This window comes from Cervus canadensis, chromosome 1 (genome assembly GCF_019320065.1).
Source record: "Cervus canadensis isolate Bull #8, Minnesota chromosome 1, ASM1932006v1, whole genome shotgun sequence".
Lineage (NCBI taxonomy): Eukaryota > Metazoa > Chordata > Mammalia > Artiodactyla > Cervidae > Cervus > Cervus canadensis.
Genome location: NC_057386.1, coordinates 125,625,245 through 125,646,510, shown reverse-complemented (window position 1 = coordinate 125,646,510; position 21,266 = coordinate 125,625,245). Strand labels below are relative to the sequence as shown.

The window sequence follows — 21,266 nt, the reverse complement described above, 5'->3', positions numbered from 1 at the left end:
CACACACATCGTCCACAGCCAGACATGACTCAAGGCACTGCGGCTCCTCCCAAGGTGCCTGAGTCCGAGTACACCGCGTGCTTCCGATGGCCTGGGCATGACTCGCAGGTCATGAGATATGCCAATGTAGGAGCCTCCTGGGCAGCCTTCCTGGCTGGTGTGAAGTTCTGAGTGTGGTAACTATCACAAAGCCTGAATAGCAAGGCCCAGGGACTGCTTCCAGAACTCTGTGGGCAGCAGTCTGGTGGTCATGTACTTGGAACCACTTCTCAGCCATCCATCCCCAGTTATAAGCACATGATGTGGGCAGATTTCATAGCTCGTGGCCTCCACCACCATCTAGAACTCGGCTAAGAGTTCTGGAATCTCTGTGCCAATTTTTAGTCTCTCACATAATTTAATGTATATTGCTGGATGTAAATGGTGCCTCCTTAATAGGTAGTGTTTCTTGGGCAGTATACAACCTGAACAACCATCCAGAGCATCCCTGCTCTTATGCCAGCTCAGGATCAGGTATCAACACTCGTTTTCTGAGAAGATTATGTATGGTCATGCCTAACTTCCTCTGAATACTAGAGATAACTTCACAATCAGCGCCCCATCCCTCAGGAGATAGAGCCTCCGGAGCTCACCCCCAAAGCCCAGCTGGGGTCTGTTGTCTGAGCTCAGCAAATCACGCTAGAAGGAGATGGGAGAGGAAGGGGAGCTAGGTCTCATCCCCTTGTCCCTGGAACTCCCTGCATAGATCTGACACCAACTAAAGACAGAAAACCCCAGAGAGACCTGGGGCTCGGGCAGAGGGTGAGCCTGTCTGTTTTGAGGTCTCCTCCTCTTTGTCCCCACTCCCGCCCATAGAGGCTCTCCAAAGAGGTCCAGACTGCTCTGGCCAGAGCCAGCAGCACAGCCGAGGAGACCATCAGTGCCATGAAGACAGTGCGGAGCTTTGCCAACGAGGAGGAGGAGGCGGAGGTGTACTCGCGGAAGCTGCAGCAGGTGTACAAGCTGAACAGGAAGGAGGCCGCAGCCTACATGTACTACGTCTGGGGCAGCGGGGTACGTGCCCCCAGCCCGGGCAGGTCTGACACAAAGATGGGGACATTAGCCCAGGTCCCTGATGCTGGTGTGACACTTGACTTTGTCCTGACTTTCTGCTTTTCCTCAGAGGATCTTTCTGGAAAGAAATGTAGACTCCTGTGAATGTCCCCCCAGGACACCCCCTCTTACCTCTCACCTGGGTGTGGGGTGGCCGGGCAGGAACTTTCTTTTCCCTGTTGGGGAGACACTCCTGCCAAGGTGGGAAGTCACCCTGAGGCCACCTTGGGATCCGACCTGGGCGGCTTCCCGGCAGGTCCTAGAGTGTCTGGCTCACTCCCTGGGGATGTGTTCCAGCCCCTCCTGGAGAAGGAGCACGTGGGGCCTGTTGCTGTGTGCTGGGCACACCCGAGGGTGGGATGTCGGGGAAGAGCTGGGGTAGGCATGAGGAGGGTTTGGAATTTAGGGCAAGGAAGGAGCCGGTGGTCTACAGCCAAGCAGGGGATAAGGACCTTCTGGGACCTCCCCCCACCCAGGGTAACCCCTCCTCAAAAGTGCCAGCCAGAGGGGAGAAAGGCCTGAAATCCAGCTAGCCAAGTCTCCTGACGGTCTGCCCACCAGCAAGGGCGCCTCTTGCTGCTTGTGCAGAGGCACCGTGGCCCAGCCGTGGGTCTAGTTCTGGCCCAGTGTCACTGGCTTGGAATGAGGAGGGCAGATGGGGACCCCGAGTGGGTTGTGTCATGGGTACACAGGTTCCACTCCTCTCACAGACACTCCCCCAGACCCAGAGGGGGCGGGAGGCAAGCACACTCCAGACACAGCCCCTCCTTCCTGGTAATACAGACCTCGTCTGCTTGGCTGGGCATGCTGTGTGACCTTAGCCAGAGGACTCAGCGTCTCTGAACCATGCTCTTCCCAATAAGGAGGAGACGGATAGTTTGGCCTCACTGAGGCGCTTAGGAACTGTGTGTGTGTGTGTGTGTGCGCTTAGGAACTCTGTGTGTGTGTGTGTGTGTGTGTGTGTGTGTGTGTGTACATGCCAGGCCCTGACAAAGAAAGCCTTGTTCCCCTGTTCCAGCAAGGGGGCCTTTGCAGGGTCCCTAGCGGGGGCGGGGAGGGCGTGAGTGACAGGGGCACCAGCCTGTGGGAGGCCGTCCCTGCCGCTGGCTGCACTTGCAGTTTATGACTATGAGTGCAGAGTCCACAGCCGCTCTCACCTCGCCTGCAGCCCGTGGGGCGGGGAGACAGAGGGAATGGGGTTGTGGATCTGAGCCAAGGCCCCCCGTGAGTCAGACTCCACTTTCCATCTGCCCTCCAGCTCACGCTGCTTGTGGTCCAGGTCAGCATCCTCTACTACGGGGGCCACCTCGTCATCTCGGGGCAGATGACCAGTGGCAACCTCATCTCCTTCATCATCTATGAGTTTGTCCTGGGAGATTGTATGGAGGTGAGGGGCTGGCTGGGGAACGGGGGCTCCTGGGGAGGAGGGAGAGGTAAGGGGGAGGGATCTGAATGGGGGTGCTCCAGAGTCCGCAGGAGGTGGCATTTCTTTCTAAAGGACATGATAGGACCAACAAGGAGACTAACACTAATGTGTGACGGGAACTTTACGGAGCAGAGTGGCAGCAACAGAGATAATTTCAGAAGATGCCCCTGAGCACCTGTACGAGGGCTCAGTGCTCCCCGGGTCCCCACTTCCCAGAAGAAGAAGCTGAGGCTCAGAGTGCTTCAGCGACTTGCCCCTCACGTTCGTAAGGGGTTCCCAGTTCCAAGCCAGATGGTCTGACATTATTTTAACCCACTTTAAAGAGTAGCTCTAAGGAAAAAGGACAGAGTGGGTTTGTTTTTTAAATGGATTATGTCTTTATATATATACACACACACACACATATATACACATACACACACAAACATACAGTATTTCCATTTTATTTTAAAATTTATTTGGCTGTGCCTGGCCTTAGTTGCGGCATGCAGGATCTAATTCCTGGACCAGGGATTGAACCCGGGCCCCCTGCATTGGGAGCATGGAGCCTTGGCCACTGGAGCAGCAGGGAAGTCCTTGTAGATTAAGTCTTAATTTGGCTTCTCCCACCAGCAGGTCCTGAGATGAGGGAGCTGGGGAGCTTGTGCCTAAATTGCCATCAGTCATTTCCAGAGGATGCGCAGAGTGAGGGTATTAGTTCTCTGGTCTTAGCCCTCCAGCACTAAGGTAGAGCCTGTGTGTCTGGCAGTGATAAAAGCCCAAAGGTGTGGGGGTCAGGGGAGGGTTAGTGTCTTCTGCAGATGACACTTTGCCTTAGCTCCCATCAGACTCGCAGTGTCATTTGAATCAGCGTCAAGGAAGCCATGCTTGAGAAACATCCACAGCACTAGGCAAAGACATGTGTCCCAGGATATCCAGTGGGGCATGGTTTATAACAGTGAAAAGTTAAATGCTTGGCAACCAGTGGTTGGGCAATACGGTATATCCATATGTCAGAAACAGTCCATCTGTGCTACGAAAACTGGGCAGCAGCCACAGGAGTGAGGCAGAGCTGTGTGCCCGGGTGCACAGAGAACCCAAAGACACAGAATTAGTGAAAAAGCTCATCTCTGAGTCACAGGGATGGTCGGATCTCATGGTTTTCTTCCGTCTCAAAATTGTTTAATTATGTACATGCATGTGTTTGTAAAAGCACAGAGAAAGGGCTTGAAAGACATAGTACCCTGATAACCGGGACCACCTCTGGGATGAGGGATAGAGGACAATGTCTACACAGCACTTGTATCTTAATATGAGTAATTATATCTGGATGTTAACAGCTGTGGTGGATTGAGGGCTTCCTATGTGCTGAGTACTGTCTTCACAGAACCATGATACCGGTACTAATATTACCCCCATTTCATCAACCAGGACCCACAGTCACAGGTCCTAAGGGCCTGAACTCGGGCGCCAGAATGCCTTGGTTCTGCCGCTTCTCCATCTGTGTGACCCGGGGGAAGTTACTTGAGCACTCTGTGCCTCGGTTTCCTTATCTCCACAAAGGAGCTAATGATAGCAGCTACCTCATAAGACATATATGTACTCAGTAAAATAAGTCATTATTCACATTTATACTTGTGTATATTTTTACCCAAGGAAATGTATAGTATATCTTCTTCTAAGGGGGTGATAACACCTACCCTGCTGGGCAGTGGTGAGGTTTAGCTGTAACACATAAAGCATCAGTATTTTTCATCGCTCTCTCTGGTTTTTGCATTATCGTCCTGGTCTGCTGTACCAGCAGGCGGGGCTCCGCCGGCCTCCTGTGACCGTGCCCCGCCCCCAGAACTGCTGCTGTGTCCTTGCTGTCTCTGCACCCCCTTCATCCCTCTGGCACCACGGAGGGGGGACCTAGGATTGGGGTGTCAGTGGGTCAGGAACGTGTTTCTCCTCCCCCCCCAGTCTGTGGGCTCTGTCTACAGCGGCCTGATGCAGGGAGTAGGGGCCGCCGAGAAGGTGTTCGAGTTCATTGACCGGCAGCCGACCATGGTGCACGACGGGAGCTTGGCCCCTGACCACCTGGAGGGCCGGGTGGACTTTGAGAACGTGACCTTCACCTACCGCACTCGGCCCCACACCCAAGTCTTGCAGGTGAGAGAGGGCCTGAGACCCCCCCACCACCACCTCCCATCATCCTTTCCCTCCTCCCATCTCTCTCGCACCTCCTACAGGCCAGGCCATGGCAGTGCAGCCAAGAATACGAAAAGCAGAGTGCCTCCACTCCTGGAGTTGGGCTCTAGCTGGGGAAGGCAGAGCGTTAACAAAAGGATTCCAGGAGAAGTGCTAGGAAGGCAATAAATCGGGGTAGTCTGCAGAGATGGTATTAATAGTCCAAGAGGGCTTCTCGGGGGAGGAGATTTTTGATCTCAGACCTAAACAAGGAGCAGGAGCCAGCCAATGGCTCTCAGCAGCGAGAACATTCCAGGCAAAGGAGACAAGAATAAAAGTGCTGTCAAGGCCTAGAAAGGAGAGCCTTCTGGGGGCTGCGGCAGTGGGGCAGGCTGGGAAGGGTGCCTGGGGCCTCTACAACCAGAGCCTCTGAGTGAGCCTGCGGCCCCGCCTTATGTCTGCGTGTTCCTTGCAGAACGTGTCCTTCAGCCTGTCCCCAGGAAAGGTGACTGCACTTGTGGGGCCGTCGGGCAGTGGGAAAAGCTCGTGCGTCAACATCCTGGAGAACTTCTACCCCTTGGAGGGGGGCCAGGTGCTGCTGGACGGGAAGCCCATTGGCGCCTATGACCACAAGTACTTACACCGCGTGGTAGGTGCACGGGCCTTTGCCGCCCTCCTTCGCCCTTTCCGTTTGACCTTCTCTCGCGAGTACTAACAGATGCAGGTGAGAGGGCGCAGGATACACACACAGTTCAAAGGATTATCACTGGGATTTCCCGGGTGGTCCAGTGGCTAAGACTCTGTGCTCCCAAGGAGGGGGCCCAGGTTTGATGCCTGGTCAGGAAACTAGATCCCACATGCTGTCACTAAGACCCAGTGCAACCAAATAAAATAAATAAACTATATATTTTTTTAAAAAAGGGATTACCACCAAAGTAACACCACCCAGTTCAAGAAATAGAACATTCCAGCACTCCAGAAGTGCCCCCCCCACCCCACTCCATGTGCCCCTTCTTTTTCTCCCAAGAAGCGCCATCTCACCCAACTTTCATAATCATCATTTTCTTGCTTTTCTTTTGTTCCTCCCATCGCTGCGTGCCTCCCCAGACAACGCAGCTGTGTTTTGCTAGTTTTGAACTTCATCTGACTGGAGTCATAACATGTGTATTCTTTGTGTCTTGTTTCCTCCACTCAGCGTTATTTGTGAGTTTTCCAGGTTGAGGCTGTGTTTGTAGTTCCTTCATTTTCATTGCTGGGAGCTAATCCCCTGTGTAAACATGTCACAGTCCATTTACACATTCTGTTTCTTGATGGATAGTTGGGGGTGTTTCCTGTTTTTCTAATATTAGCAACAATATTGATATGGACAGCACTGATACTGTGTGTCCTGGTATGCACAGGTGGGTAGGTTCTCCCAGGGGGGATGTGTATTCTCAGCTCTAGTAATTCCTGCCATTAAGGTGGTTTACATTTTTCTTTTTTTAACTTTACAGTCCCACCAGCAGGGAATGAGAGTTCAGGTTTTCCACATTTAAATTATCTCCAGTACTTAAAGGAGGCTATTCATGACCTTACAGTTTTTGGTAACCTTCTCAGGTGCACTCAACATCTGATTCTGAGCTGGTTTAAGAGCAGGGATGGATGCCCTGGATGGTTGTTCAGGTTGCACATTACACAGGAAACACCAGCTTCTAAGCAGACACCCTTTACATCATCTACAGACACTAAGTTATGTGACAGACTGGGTTGGTACAGAGATTCCAGAACTTCCAGCTAGCTGTAGATGCTGGTGGAGGCCACAGATTGTGACATCTTCCCACTCATGTGTATATAACCATGGGTAGATGGTGAAGAAGTGGTCCCAGGTCAGAGTTCTTGAAGTGGCTCCTGGACAGAGCTGTTCAAGCTTTGCAATAGTTAACATGCTCAGATACTTAATCTCAGATAAGTATCTAGTATCTGTAACCAGTTGGTGAGTATCTAGAGGTAGTTCATTGAGGTCTTTTGCATTTTCCTGGTGACTAAAGATTTAAGTCCTTTTTCATATGTTTCTTGGAGTTTTGGATTTCCTCTTTTGTGAGTATCCTCTGTTTAAATTTGTAATTTTCGTAAACCCAAAGCAGTAGAACTCAACCATCTAACTATATTCCCATATATTCAGAGAATTTTATAACAAACACGTGAGAATTCCCTCCACCTCACCTTTTGAATTCCACCCCATGGCACGATCCAGCATTATCAGTTTAGTCAACATCCTTTCCTTTCCAACGTGTTTCCCATCTTTATGTAAACATATCTACATATAAAGGCTTCCCTGATAGCTCAGCGGGAAAGAATCTGCCTGTAATATAGGAGTCACAGGAGACACGGATTCAATCCCTGAGTCGGGAAGATCCTCAGGTGAAGATGGCACCTGAAAATGGCAATGCACTCTATTATTCTTGCCTGGAAAATCCCATAGACAAAGGAGCCTGGTGGGCTACAGTCCATGGGGTCGAAAAGAGTCGGACATGGCTTAGCAACTAAACAGCAGCAGCAACAATATATAAAGGCATGTACACTTTTTTAAAACAAAAATAGAATCGTGATATATATTGCAGCTTGATTTTATAGGTGCACCGTAATAATTTAATCAATCCTCAATTTATGGACAATTAGATTTTCTTTTCTTTTTCCTTTTTTGCTGTTTACAATATTGTAATGACATCCTCCAACTACATACAAATTCCTAAAGCTGGGACCCTGAGACAATAGCGCCTTTCTGTTGGTCTCTAGAAGGGAGGGGGCATCAACCAGGGCGGTCCCTGTGGCCTCGGCCTGCTCTGGCCTCTTGCTTCTTGCCATGGACAGACTCACAGAGTCACACTCCACACTCTCTCACTCTTTTCTTCCAGGTCAGAGGCAGCCAATGAGCTCTGTCTCGGAGGTCAGGGAACTTGGCTGAGCCCGGAGCGGCAAGCTTAGGGGGGCCCCCAGTGTGTTTGTCAGGGAGGCTGAGGGCTTGTGCAGAAAGTGGACTCCACTGTTTAGAAAGAAGAGAGGCCACTGGATGCAGCAGCCAGCCATGGGCCCTGATCAGATTTCAGACTTGAGGCCCCAGGCATCAGCCAGGCCTGGGGCTGGTGAGGTTCCTGGTGACAGCTGGACTGATGCGTTCCTGGCCTCCCATGCCCCATCCTTCCTCCTCCACAGATCTCCCTGGTGAGCCAGGAGCCAGTGTTGTTCGCCCGCTCCATCACAGACAACATCTCCTATGGCCTGCCCACTGTGCCCTTCGAGACAGTGGTGGAGGCTGCCCAGAAGGCCAACGCCCACGGCTTCATCATGGAGCTGCAGGACGGCTACAATACAGGTACAGGGCCCAGAGCATCGCCTCCACTGTGCCCGGAGGTCCATCCTCAGGGATTCAACCCTCTGAGTTATGTGTTGCCCTCTGCCAGCTACTGTTTATTATTTCAGGTGAAATCCACGTAACATAAACTTAGGTGTTTTAAAATATTTATCTATTTATTTATTTGGCTGCATTGAGTCTTGGTTGCAATACTTGGGAACTTTTGTTGTGGCTCTCAAGCTTAGTCACCCCACGGCATGTGGGATCTTAGTTCCCCAACCAAGGATCAAACCCACATCCCCTGCATCACAAGGCAGATTCTTAACCACTGGACTACAGGGAAGTCCCTAAACTTAACTATTTTAAAGTGAACAATTCAGGGACTTCCCTAGTGGTCCCAGTGGTTAAGATTCTGTGCTTCCACTGCAGGGCGCATGGGTTTGATCCCTGGTCAGGGAACTGAGATCCCACATGCCTTGTAGTGCAGCCAAAAATAAATAAATAAATCGAACACTTCAGTGGCACTTAGTACATTCACAGTGCTTTAAAACCACCACCTCCAAAACATAATTATTAGTTAGTTCCAAAACATAATTATTTTAAAATGGTATATATATTATTTATAGTTACTTTATGTGAATAAGTATTTTAATTTAATGAATTGAACAATATATTAACTTATAGATTTGATTTAACGTATTTTAAAATTTTAACTCTTGCAGTGGGGCTATTCACATAGTTCAAGACTAAAAGAGTAGACCTAACCATGTCCAGTGAAAAGTTTCATTTCATCCCAGTCTTCACTACCAGTTCCCTCCGGCCCCCACCAAAGCTTCTTTCATTAATTTCTTACATGTCATCTTGGAGTTTCTTTATGCAAATATGAGTGTGTGTTTTTAGTTCCTCCCACCCATCTACAGAAAAAAAAAAAAAACACAGTACCTTATTTTCTGCACCTGGTTTTTTTAAATGATACCTTTTTTTTTCCATATTGATACCTAGAAAGCTACTTTTTTTTTTAGCTACTGCACAGTATTCTATTGTGTGGCTTTATAATACTTTCCTCAAAAATAACTGATTTCCTCAGTTTCCCATTGATAGACAGTTTGTATTATTTTTTTGGTTTGGGGGTTTTGTCGTTTTCAGTTAACAGTGCTGTGAGTCACAGTGCAAGTAAATGAGCAGGAAATATTCCCAGAAGTGGGTTTGCTGGTCCAGGGGTTGTGTGTCTGTAACTGTGGCCTGTGCACTCACGCAGCACAACCCGACACACAGGGGTCTCAGCAGCTGCACCCCAGGGAGACTCGGGGTGCCCTTTGCCCTCAGCCACCCCAGCACACTGTTCTCAAACGTTTGGAGTCTTGCCAGATTCACAGGTAAAAGTTGGCATCTTGGTACCAGCCGCACACAGTCATAATTTGCGTGCCCCTTATGACCAGGAAGGAGGAGCATTGTTCCATGAGGTTTCCAGCCGGTGGCCCTGTCAACCCCACCTTTCCCGGGGAGCAGAGCTCCCTTGGCAGAAGGGAAAGGAGAGGCAGGGGCTGCTCGTCCTTCCCCGCGGGCCACCCGGCCTCCCCTCCCATTCACTTGCACCTGTGCCTCCGCCCCGCAGAGACAGGGGAGAAGGGTGCCCAGCTGTCGGGGGGCCAGAAGCAGCGGGTGGCCATGGCCCGGGCTCTGGTGCGGAACCCACCCGTTCTCATCCTGGACGAAGCCACCAGCGCCCTGGATGCGGAGAGCGAGTATCTGGTGAGTTGCGGGGTGGCGGGTGATGCTGGAGCAGGGCGGGTGAAAGGTGCTGGGAAGGGCTCAGGGTAGCTGTGGGGACCCTCCCAGGCCATCAGCTTCCTGGATTAGGGTGTTCTGGAGCTGAGGGCAGAGAGAGGGGATGGAGGAGACCCAGGGCGTGGTTACTCAGCCCAGCCTCAGGGCTCTAGGTGTTGAAACCAAATGCACTTGGGTTCGAGTCAGGAGATATGGGCTCTGGATTAGGAGCTTCGCCCTGGAGCTCATAACCTGAGTGTCTCTCTTACTCCAACTCTCATGTCATTGGTAAAGCAGGGCCCACAGTGTATTTGAAGCGGACTTATCTACCCCCATCTTGCCATGGAACCATTCATTTATCACACGGTATTTAATGCCCGCCTTCCGGGCACCAGGCGCTGTTCTGGATGCCAGGGTCACATTGGCCCCTGCCCCCAAGGTGTTTCCAGTCCAGGGTGAGAGACAGATCACAAGGAGACAAGGGTGAGTGTGCCCTGGGGCCTGTACTGTGTAGAAAATGAAACAGTCTTATGATGGAGAGTTTGAGAAACATGGCTGGCCATTAGTTAAAGCTGGGAAAACACATTTTATCCAGTAGCTAAGAAAGCAGGGAAAAGAGCTGAGGTCTGTCTAGGATTTGTGCAGGGGTTATGATGGTGATGGGGCAGCCATTTCAAAGGGAGATTGAGGACGTAGGAAAGGGGGGGAAGCAGGGGTCAGGGGAGACTCACAAAGGGCTGGGAGCTGGCGGACAGTTGGCAACCACTCGAATTAGGATTCCTGTCTCCCACCGAGTCTGGGAGATGGGGCCCCATCCTTCCGATGATTACATTTCAAAGGGATGACAGAGAGAGACATTCCTGAGCTTTAGGAGATTTGCATGTGTATCTCCAGGAGACAGAGGAAGGTGTGACAACTCTAAGCCCCTTTTGGTAAGTGCTCTAAGAAAGGGAGCTCAGCCACCCGCCGCCCGGCACGTGTCGGTTAGGACACTCAGTTCTCCTGGCGGCGTTTAGGGGCTGGGGTCATCCCAGGGACAAGGCTTTGCCCCTGCCGGAGCCCTGCTGGAATGTGGCTTAGTGCAGGATTCACATGGGGTCACACCTGCCCAGAATTCATGTGCAGAACCAGGGTCATCAAGTAGCTATTGAACTGAGACCAGAAGGGAAAGGAGCCAGTCAGGGGGGTCTGGGAAGAGGGGCAATGTGGGCAAAGGCTCAGAGCAGGTCCACAGCCAACCCCCCAAGGTCAGCATGGTTGATGGTGGGGGTCGGGCATGGTGAGATCGGGACAGAGTCATTGTGGGTACACCAGCTGTTCAGGCCCTGGGAAGGGGTTTGGATTTTTTTTTTTTTTTTTTTTAGAGGTTTACATTTAAAGAAAATTGGGCAGAAAGTACAGAGTTCCTGTATATACTCCTCCCCTCAAACAGTGTCACCTGTTATTAACATATTACATTAGCAGTATATTAGTTCCCATTGAAAATTGGTATTAGTGCATTGTTATTAACTCAAGGTCACCATTCAGGTCTCGGGTCCGTTTGTATTGTGAATTCTATGAGTGTTAACAAACACAGGATGTCATGTTATGCAGAAGAGTTTCATGGCCCAAAAATTCCCCCCAGGAGTTTGGGTTTTATCCTAAATAGGACTAGAAGCTCTTGGAGGGCTTGGAGCACGAGTTCAACAAGAACTGATTAAAAGTATTAAATCCACGTGGGGAGCGGGTCAGGAAAGTTGCCGGGATCCAAGCGAAAAGGAACGGTGGCAGAGGTGGAAAAATGGAGCAGAGAGACCCTGGGGAGATGGGGCGACAGGATTTGCTGATGAGTCAGATTTGTGGGGTGAGGGAAGGATGGAGGAAGCAGGTGATGCTGGTTTTGTTGGCTCTGAGGCTGACGGTGAGACCATTAGCCAAGGCCAAGGTTAGGGGAAGACCATGTCGCGCCCTTCCATCATTCACGGAGTGCTGCCCCGTGTCAGGCTCTGAGCTCTGTCCCCCAAGGACATAAAACTCAGGAAGCAGGTCCTGCGCAAGCCCTGGCTTTACAGGCAAAGAAGCCCCAGAGGGGCTGAGCGTCCGTGGGATGTGGTGGACCCGGGATCTGAGCCAGGCCTGGGTGGGGTGGTGGGCGGCGGCGGCAGCGGCGTGTGAGTCGGTGCCCTCCTGTGTCCGCAGATCCAGCAGGCCATCCACGGCAACCTGCGGAAACACACGGTGCTCATCATCGCGCACCGGCTGAGCACGGTGGAGCGGGCGCACCTCATCGTGGTGCTCGACAAGGGCCGCGTGGTGCAGCAGGGCACACACCAGCAGCTGCTGGCCCAGGGCGGCCTCTACGCCAGGCTGGTGCAGCGGCAGATGCTGGGGCTTGAGCCCGCCGCGGACTACACAGCCGGCCACAGGGAGCCGCCGGCCAACGTCAGTCACAAGGCCTGACCGCAGGGCCCCGCCTCTCCTGGTGGGGCAGAGGCCCCGGAGCCGGCCCGGCAGAGTTGCCCACGGGGTTCCCCCATCACGGCCACCCCCGCTGCCCTCTGAGCCCAAGCCCACGGCACTGGAGGGGGAGGGCCAGCTGCCCTGCCCCGCGAGTCACCGCTTCCTGCATCTCTTCCCCGGGTCCCTGCCCTGTTTCCCGGGCCACCACCGGCCCCCTGCTGCCATGAGCCACCCCTGCCAGTCTGGGCACGGAGATACCACTGGTCTCTCGGGCTGGTCTCCTGAAGCTTCTAGGCGAAGGTAGAACTACCTTTTTAAACCAAGGTCTTAACCAGGTTTTTTTACTGCTTGGTTCAATGGCCCCCATCAACTCCTAGATTTCAAAAACATTTTTCTAATTGGGAGTAATGATGGGCAAGGTCCCTGAGATGTTCTGGACACTTCTGAGCCGGGAGTAAATGACCCTCCCCCCTAAGAGCCTGGGGGGATGTCAGGGAGAACTGGGCCTCTGCTGTTTGCCCCTGGAGAGAAGGGGCTTCCCAGGCCCTGTGGTGGTGGGAACACGGCGGGGTGGGGAGACTTCCTGTCTTGCCCTCTTCCCAACTTTGTGAGTCAGGCCAATGGTGGGTGGGGAGTGGAAGGCGCCTGCCTGCCCATCACCCTCCAAATCTAAGCCAGTCTCACTGTGAACCACTACAAACCTTAACTAGGGGAGTGAGGGGCTGGCCAGGCCTGGCGGAGCCTCGGGGGGTCCCCGGCCCAGCGCCCAGCTTGAGCCCCTCCCGCTGGCTTGCCCCTCCCCGCGCCCTCTCCCCTGGCTGGCAGCCCCCTCCCCACATCCACCCTGCCGCTCTGCCGTTCTGAGGCGCTCTGGACGTCTAGGAGTCCGGTGCACGGGACGCTGGCAAAGCCCAGGTCTGGCTTTGTAGTGGGGTTGCGAGATGTTGGGAGAACCCGGTCAATAAAGTATACTACCTCTCACCCCTGACCTCTGACCTCTTTCTGGGCCATCTGCCTCATCGCCTGGTTAGGTTTCTCCATCAGGCTCTGCCTGGTGTAATTGTGGAGAGACTCTGGGTGGTCTAGGGCCTCCCCGCATCCAGTGTCCAGGTGCCCTTCACATTCCCAGGACCCCCAGCGCAGACATTCGCGTCCATCCATCTGTCTCCATGGGGCTTGTGCAGGATAACAAACTGGTCTCCACTAAACCCCCAGGATCCTCTGTGCCTCCTGGGAAAGCCGAAACCCAGCAAATGCCACCTGTTTTTTTCCATCAGGGACAGAGCACCCTACGCTCACCAGCCCATGGCACCAAGATATATTACCCAGCAGTACAGCTTGATCAGAAGGGAGGCTTAGAACTGGACCCAGGAAGACCTCCTGCTGGTAGTTCTTACTTGCTGAATTGTGTGGAAGTCTGGGGTCCCGGGAGCGGGACTGGGGCAGTGGCTTTTACCAACAGGTATGGAAGTATTTGAGTATTTTAACAACCGGTGAAGTCACACTACATACACCAGCTCCATGTCTGCCGTGTATCCATTTTCCTGCCAAATAAATCGAGGCCTGAGGCCCAGACTGTGGGCCAGCTGAGTCCCCTGCTTGCCTTCAGGGGCTTGGACCTCCCTTGAGCATCTTATTTATCCAGGACCCTCCCTCCCTGAAGAAGCCATCGTGAACCTGAGAGCGGGATCCCCCAGCAAGAACCAGCTCAGGCCCAGGCTGGGGTTTCAGGTGGAATTGGAGAGATACCGGGTGCTTAGCATCTGATCTCATTTAATCCTCACAACAACCAATTCTCTCCCCATTCTTAAGTTGAGGAATCTGAAGCTCAGAGGGGTTAATTGATTTATCCTACACTACACAGCCAAGACCCCACAGCTAAGCCCCCACCCCATCCACCCACCCCACCCCACCTCGCCAAGAGCAGGGAATGAAAAAGTTTCAGGGCATTATGTTATCTGGACTCTTTTTGCTATGCTTACTATTCCATGATAAAAATAAACACAAAATTTAAAATGCTGTGAAAACCCATCAAGGTACATGTTCAGTTGCTCAGTCATGTCTGACTCTGCAACCCCAAGGACTGCAGCACGCCAGGCTTCCTTGTCCTTCACTATCTCCCGGAGTTTGCGCAACAACAAGATGCACAGGTGAGCTCAATTCAAGCAGGAGGAAGGCTGAGACAACTGTAAGGAGCTTCCCCTCTCTGGGCCTCAGTGTTCTCACCTGTAATGGGGGATGTGTCGCAAGGGTGGAAAGAGAAATTGAACCTCTTGCCTAGGAAGGTGGGGGCCCTTGGAGGAGGGCGTGCTGGTTTCCTGTGGCTTCTGTAACCAGTGACCACAACCAGGTGCCTTAAAGCAACAGAAACACATCTTTCCCAGACCTGGAGGCCAGAAGCCTGACACCCAAGGGTCGACAGAACTGAGCTCCTTCTGAAGGCTCTAGGGGAGGGTCCTTCCTACTTCTGGTGGCTCCAGGGGTTCCTGGCGTGTGGCTGCCTCCCTCCAGTCTCTGCCTCCGTCATCACCCGGCCTTCTTCTCCATGTGTCTCGAATCTCCCTCTGCCTTTCTCTTGTAAGGACATTTGATGTTGGATTATGAGCCCATGTGAATTATCCAGAATCATCTCACGTTGAGATTCTGAACCAAAGACCCTTTTTCCAAGTAAGGTCACTCTCACGGTTCCAGGGATTTGACATGGATGTTTTTAGGGGGAAACTTGCAGCCTTTGGGCTTTCCCGGTGGCTCAGTGGTAAAGGATCCACCTGCAATGCAGGAGCCACAGGAGACTGGGGTTTGATCCCTGGGTTGGGAAGATCCCCTGGAGGAGGGCATGGCAACTCACTCCAGTATTCTTTCCTGGGAAATCCCATGGACAGAGGAGCCTGGCAGGCTACAGTCCATGGAGTTGCAAAGAGTTGGACATGACTAAGTAGCACACACCTTGCAGCCTTCTTTCACATGGTTTTTGCATCCCCTACTCTGCCCCATCCCGGGGGCCCCTGCCCTGGCCCAGGGCCACCTCAAGACTTCCTGTTTGGTTTGGGGGTAGGGGGTTTCAGTGCTCAGAGGGCAAGGACAGGCTTGAGTCAGGCTGGTTGTGACAGGGATCATGGGACTGGAAGCCGAGGCTTCGGACTGGACCAGCCTGCTGCTGCCAGGTTCACGTGTCCCTCCGTCAATCAGATCCTGGACTCAGTGCTGAGAACCCTCCAGGGCGTCTCAGCGCATCAGGTGCAAACACCTCCCTGTGGCCTCTGCCTGCCTTCCAGTAGCGCCTCTCCAGCCACACAGCCCTTCTTCCTTCTCCTTGAGCGAGTCAAGCTCATTCTTGCCTCTGAGCCTTTACACTGCCTGTTCCTTCTCCCTGACACACTGTTCCTCCCCCTGGGTTCCCAGATGATTCTTTCTCATTTCTCTCTCAGCTCATGTGTCCCCTCCTCCTCAGCAGGTACTGAGTGTGGCGTTTTCCCTGGTCACCCTGATCTGTTATCATCACAGCAGTCATCACCCCCTGAAATCTCTGCCTCTTTTGTTCTGTTCCAGGCACAGGTGTGCATTTTTTACATGAGCTGCATCACTTAATCCTCATAAAACCTCTGAAAGGTAGGTACAGCATCATCCCTGCTTTACAGATGGGGAAACTGAGGCACAGAGAGGTTAAGCGACCTGCCCAAGACCACCCAGCTAGTAAAGACTAGAACCAGGATTCACACCCAAGAAGAATGTGTATGTTTGATCCCAACCACACAACACCTGTGAGCATGAAGACTTAAGGGTGTGGATTGGGGCGGGTAGGTTGACCTGCAAGGGAGAGCTGCCAATCAAACACGAGACTTGAGTTCTTAAACCTGAGTCCCTCCAGGAGCCAGGTAGGTATCATAGGTGAGTGAAGCCAGCTGGATATAATAAAAATCAGACAATGCCTTGATTTCTCTTTTGCTTTTCCACTTTTGACGTAGTACAGAGAAAATCTGTTCAATTAGTCCGTAAAATATGGTGCAAGCTTGAAGATAAGTGGTAACTGAAGTGTCAGTTGTTGCTGTTTAGTTGCTAAGTTGTGTCCAACTCTTTGCGACCCCATGGACTGTAGCCTGCCAGGCTCCTCTGTCCATGGGATTCTCCCAGGCAGGAATACTGGAGCGGGTTGTCATTTCCTTCTCCAGGGGATCTTCCCAACCCAGGGATCAAACCCACATCTCCTGCATTGGCAGGTAGATTCTTTATTATTCTTGCCATAATTGGTGACCATAGGGGATGGTGGGGATCGTGGCAAACAGGAGAGCTCACACTCCTTTAAAGAGGATGGCCAGGGGACTTCCCTGGTGGTCCAGTGGTTAAGAATCTGCCTCCTGATGCAGGGGATGTGGGTTTGGTCCCTGGTCGGGGAACTAAGCCCGTGTTCCATGACTAAGGAATAGCCTGTTCACCACAATTAAAGATCCTGCATACCAAAACTAACAAAACTGACACAGCCACAAATCAATAAATTTAAAATTAAATAAAGGGGATGGCTGGGACTCAGCTCCAGACCTGAGGACATAGAGAAAGGTGGCCTCGAATTAGCAGATTTTCAGATGTTTCCAGAGAAGTTGGAACTTTCCAATTGTCATGTGAGATTGACTGCTTTTTATAGATCGGCTCAATTACGTTTACAAAACCAAGGGTAAATATAACACCTCCCTAGCCTTTGGACTGTGGGTTATCCATTAGCAACCTCTGTGCTCGACATTCCTGTTCTCCAAAGTTCTTGGAGTTTCCACAGCAAGACGCTTCCATGGGGCATCCCCCCAGCCCAACCCCATTCCTGCCCAGACTCCTCCTTCCCTCCTCCCCTATCCCTCTCTCTTCGCTTCATCCCTCTCTCCTGGCCTGGGAATTCCAGATTCTTCTCCCTCTCCCAGGCTGAAGTCAGCTCCAGCTCCCTAAATTGCAAATCTGAACCCCAGCATGGGCCCTAGCCAGACAAAGAACCTTCTGGAGACCAAGCAAGCCCTTTTCTGGAAGTTACATATGATTTTCAAGAATAAATGTTTCATTTTGGAATCATTTTAGTTTTGCAGAAAAGTTGCAGTGATGGTAGAGGGCGTTCCTGTATATATAGCAGCTTTGTACATAGAGGCAAAGCTCGCCCGGCTTTGCCTTGTGTTAACATCTCACATGACTGGGACACGTTTGTCACGACTAAGAAGCCTACACAGGCGTGGCACTGGCAGTGAAATGCCAAGCTTTTTTTGGATTTCCCCAGTTTTCCCACTGTGTCCTTTTTCTGTTCTAAAATTCAATTCAATTCAAAGATAGGTTTTTTAAGATTGTTTTTATCAAGATAAAATATGCATAACATTTACCACTAATGACATTTAGTACATTGACAATGTGGTACAACCATCACCATTATCTCTTTCCAGGACATTTTTATCACCGTTCCCCCCAAAAAAACCAGGTCCCCATTAACTGTCATCCTCCATTCCCCCACCTCCCTCAGACCCTAGCAACTATTAGTCTGCATTCTGTCTCTGTAAATTTGCCTGTTCTGGACACTTCATATAAATGGAATTGTAGACATTGTGGCCTTTTCTGTCTGACTTCTTTCAGCATCATGTTTTCATGGTTCATCTGTGTCTATGTCTATCTATGCCTATATCGGTGCTTCATTCCTTTTTATGGCTGAATAATATTCCATTGTATGGATGGAACCCATTCTGTTTATTCTGTTTATCCACCCATCCACTGATGAACACTTGGGTTATTTTCACATTTTGACTACTGTGGACAGTGCTGCTATGAACACTTTTTTGTGTGGACATGTTTTTGATTCTCTGAGGTTTATACTTAGGAGTAGAATTGCTGGGTCATATGATCACTCTGTGTTTAAGAGAGTTTCACTTTAAGAAATCACCACGCCATCTTCCACAGTGGCTGCACCATTTTACATTCCCAACAGCAAAGTATGAGGGTCCAATTTCAACACATTCTCACCAACACTTGTTATTTTCTGTTATTTTTTGGTTATATTTAAAAAATTTTTTTGAATCTTTATTGAATTTGTTACAATATTGCTTCCATTTTATCTTTTAGTTTTTGCCCACAAGGCATATAGGATCTTAACTCCCCAACCAAGGATTGAACCTGCACCCCCTTCATTGGTTGTTTAAATGGTGGTTTAAATGAAGCCTAAACCGCTGGGCCACCAGGGAGGTCCGTCCCCCTATTTATTTATTTTAAATTACAGACTTCCTAGTGGGTAGAAAGTAGAGAGCCATGATTTTTGAAGCTGACTTTTTCTGTATTAAATTCATTTAGCAAATACAGCTGCCTTCCTCTGTTCCAGGCCCTACACTAGGCAGTCAGGGGAAAGCATGGCAGTGGGACCCTCAGGAAAAGCACCATCTGGAGAGGAAATGGGCAAAGATACAAGCAAGAAGGAGACAACAGAGACAAGCTGGGGGGCTGTGGAGGCCCCGAGCAGGCTTAATCCTGGTGTGAGGATCTGGGGCCCGTGAGAGGGTAGAGGCAGCCCAGGCTTCAAGGGGTGGGTGGTGGGGGGCAAGGGGTGTCATGAAGCCCAGATAGTCACACAGGGCCTCTGTGCTCAGAAGGGCCCCACGTTTAGTTCAAAGTTCTGTGGCCACCATCTTGAAATTCCTGTTCTTTTGTAATATTTACTTATTTTTAATTGGCTGTGCCAGGCCTTAGTTGCAACATGAAGAATCTTCAGTCTTCATTGCAGCATGTGGGATCTAGTTCCCTGTCTAGGGATCGAACCCGGGCTCCCTGCACTGGGGACGCGGAGTCTTAACCACTGGACCACCTGGGACTTTCCTTGAAATTCTTCAGTTCTGAGCAAGGGACCCTGCATTTTCACTTTTCTCCGGGCCCTGCACATTATGTACCTAGTCCTAGGGAGTTGTCCTCGCTAAAGGCAGAGGCCTGGGAAAGCCTCTCTCTACAACTGAATCTTTGGCATTTGGTGAAGGGGGCACTTTTGTTGCTGTTGTTAATATTAAAAAGTGCAGAGAGTTTTATAACCAGCACTCTGCTCCCCATCCCAGATCATCACCCTGGACATTTCTCACCATCAGAGCTGTCTGCTACAGGGCACCCCACTCCCCAGTCGCTGCCCCATCCCTCCTCCACACTGGCCCCTGAAGCGGAATTGAGTGCAGCAGGCAGCAGATGGGTTCTTCCAAACGGCTGGTCTCCACAGACTCTGACCCAAAGCATGTGTGGGGGGAGGAGGCTGTTAATCTGATTTGGGGTCACGGTCAGAAGGACCGTCTCCAAGGACAGAAACCCAGGAACTTGAGATGTTCCTTATGGTGGGCTCTGAGGCTGAGCATGCTCAAGTGGGCCCTGGAATGATGGCCCCTCCACACCTGTTCACCTCTCCCCGGCACAGTGGCTGTGCCAGGGCTCTGACCCCACCTTCTCCTCAAACTTCCAAGTCTTCTTTTTTTCTCCCCCTGTCTGGCTGCAACCTCCCCCACCTCAGGAAAACATCCATAGCTCGTTGGCTTGGAAATCATCTCCTCTCTTCATCAGGGCTTTCCTGGTACAGTTGTGCCGATCGTGGGCCTATACAAGCTATTAGGCTGAGCGCCCATATTGAGCTCAACACTTACACCACGGGACTTCCTGGTGATTCAGTGGCTAAGACTCTGAGCTCCCAGTGCCGGGAACTGGTCCCTGGTCAGGGAACTATTAATAGATCCCATGTGCCATAGCTGATGATCCCGAATACCACAAGGAAGATTGAAGACCCTAGTGCCACAACCAAGACTCAGCACAGCCAAATAAATAAATAAATACTAAAAAAAAGAAACACTTTACACCAGGATGAGTGCGCTCAAAGTACATGGGCCAGAGGGGGAACATAAAGCCATAAAGGGGACCAGCTGTAAGACATTAGGGAGCAGTGGGGACTATGGTGAAGTGAAGATCTCATTACTCCTTGAAAGGGGGCACCTGCTGCTCACCTTGGCCGCTGTCAACACAAGGAAATGTGTATGAAATGGGGCCAATGTTTCAAGGGAAGTGGGCAAACCACATTTTGTGATGTCTTGACTTTAACGGTAGGTATCTAATTCAAACATTTAAAAAATACAAACAAGGCAAATAAAACAAGTCCTTGGGCCTCTAGATTGTGAGCCCTGGTTTACACCCACAACTTAGCTCTGAATTATTCCCCTTCTTGTTCTTCGCTTGGGTACGAGGTATTGCTGTGGATGTGGGGAGACAGAAGCTCACTGTAGTAAGAATGCTAATTGGGAGAGCAATTTGCCATGTATAGTTAAAAAAAAGTTGAAATGTGCAAAGTCTACAACTATTCCACTCTTAGAGCAGTGGTCCCCAACCTTTTTGACCCCAGGGACAGGTTTTGTGGAAGACAATTTTTCCAGGGACTGGGGGCCAAGAGGGATGGTTTCAGGGTGATTCAAGCATGTTACATTTATTGTGCACTTCATTTCTATTATTATTATTACATCAGTTCCAACTCAGAGCATCAGGCATAGATCCCAGAGGTTGGGGACCCTTGCCTTAGAGGAGTGGTTTTCCTTTTTTTTAAGTTGAAATAAAATTCACATAACATGGAGTTCATTACTTAAACCATTTTAAAGCATAGAATTCAGTAGCTTTTAGTAAGTTTGCAGTGTGGGGGAACTATCATCACTACCTCGTTCCAGCACATTTTCACCACCCTGAAAGGAAATCTGTACCCAGGAAGCAGTCACTGTCCGTTCCCCCACCCCACCCCCTGCCAGCCCCTGGCAACCACTAATCTGCTTTCTGTCTCTATGGATCTGTCTCTTCTGGACATTTCACATGCACAGAATCAGACAATATGTGGCCTTTTGTGTCTGGCCTCTTTCACTGAGCATCATGTCTTTAGAGTTCTACGTTGGAACACGTGTCCGTACTTTACTTTTTATTACAGTGGAATAAGATTCTATTTTATGGCTAGATCCCATTTTGTTTTTCCATTCGTCTGCTGATGGACATCTGGGTGGTTTCCACTTTACGACTATTGTGAATAGAGCTTCTGTGGACATTCATGTACTT

At 50.8% G+C, this 21,266-nt stretch overlaps 1 protein-coding gene across 5 annotated transcripts in view; it reads left to right on the top strand.

Moving 5' to 3' along the window:
• Positions 1 to 13,184, top strand: part of ABCB9 (ATP binding cassette subfamily B member 9) — a 37,018-nt gene extending 23,834 nt beyond the window's left edge. For 3 of the 5 annotated variants that reach the window (XM_043441939.1, XM_043441931.1, XM_043441921.1), the window contains 8 exons: positions 856 to 1,053; positions 2,351 to 2,479; positions 4,460 to 4,648; positions 5,142 to 5,315; positions 7,859 to 8,018; positions 9,613 to 9,749; positions 10,160 to 10,247; positions 11,943 to 13,184. In XM_043441939.1, the coding sequence (XP_043297874.1) occupies positions 856 to 1,053; positions 2,351 to 2,479; positions 4,460 to 4,648; positions 5,142 to 5,315; positions 7,859 to 8,018; positions 9,613 to 9,749; positions 10,160 to 10,247; positions 11,943 to 12,139 (1,272 nt within the window). In that variant the 3' untranslated portion in view covers positions 12,140 to 13,184. Of the gene's footprint in view, positions 1 to 855; positions 1,054 to 2,350; positions 2,480 to 4,459; positions 4,649 to 5,141; positions 5,316 to 7,858; positions 8,019 to 9,612; positions 9,750 to 10,061; positions 10,248 to 11,942 lie in introns of those variants that run through there. The other 2 variants (XM_043441945.1, XM_043441956.1) reach the window with 2 other exon arrangements.
• Positions 13,185 to 21,266: the final 8,082 nt, after the last annotated feature.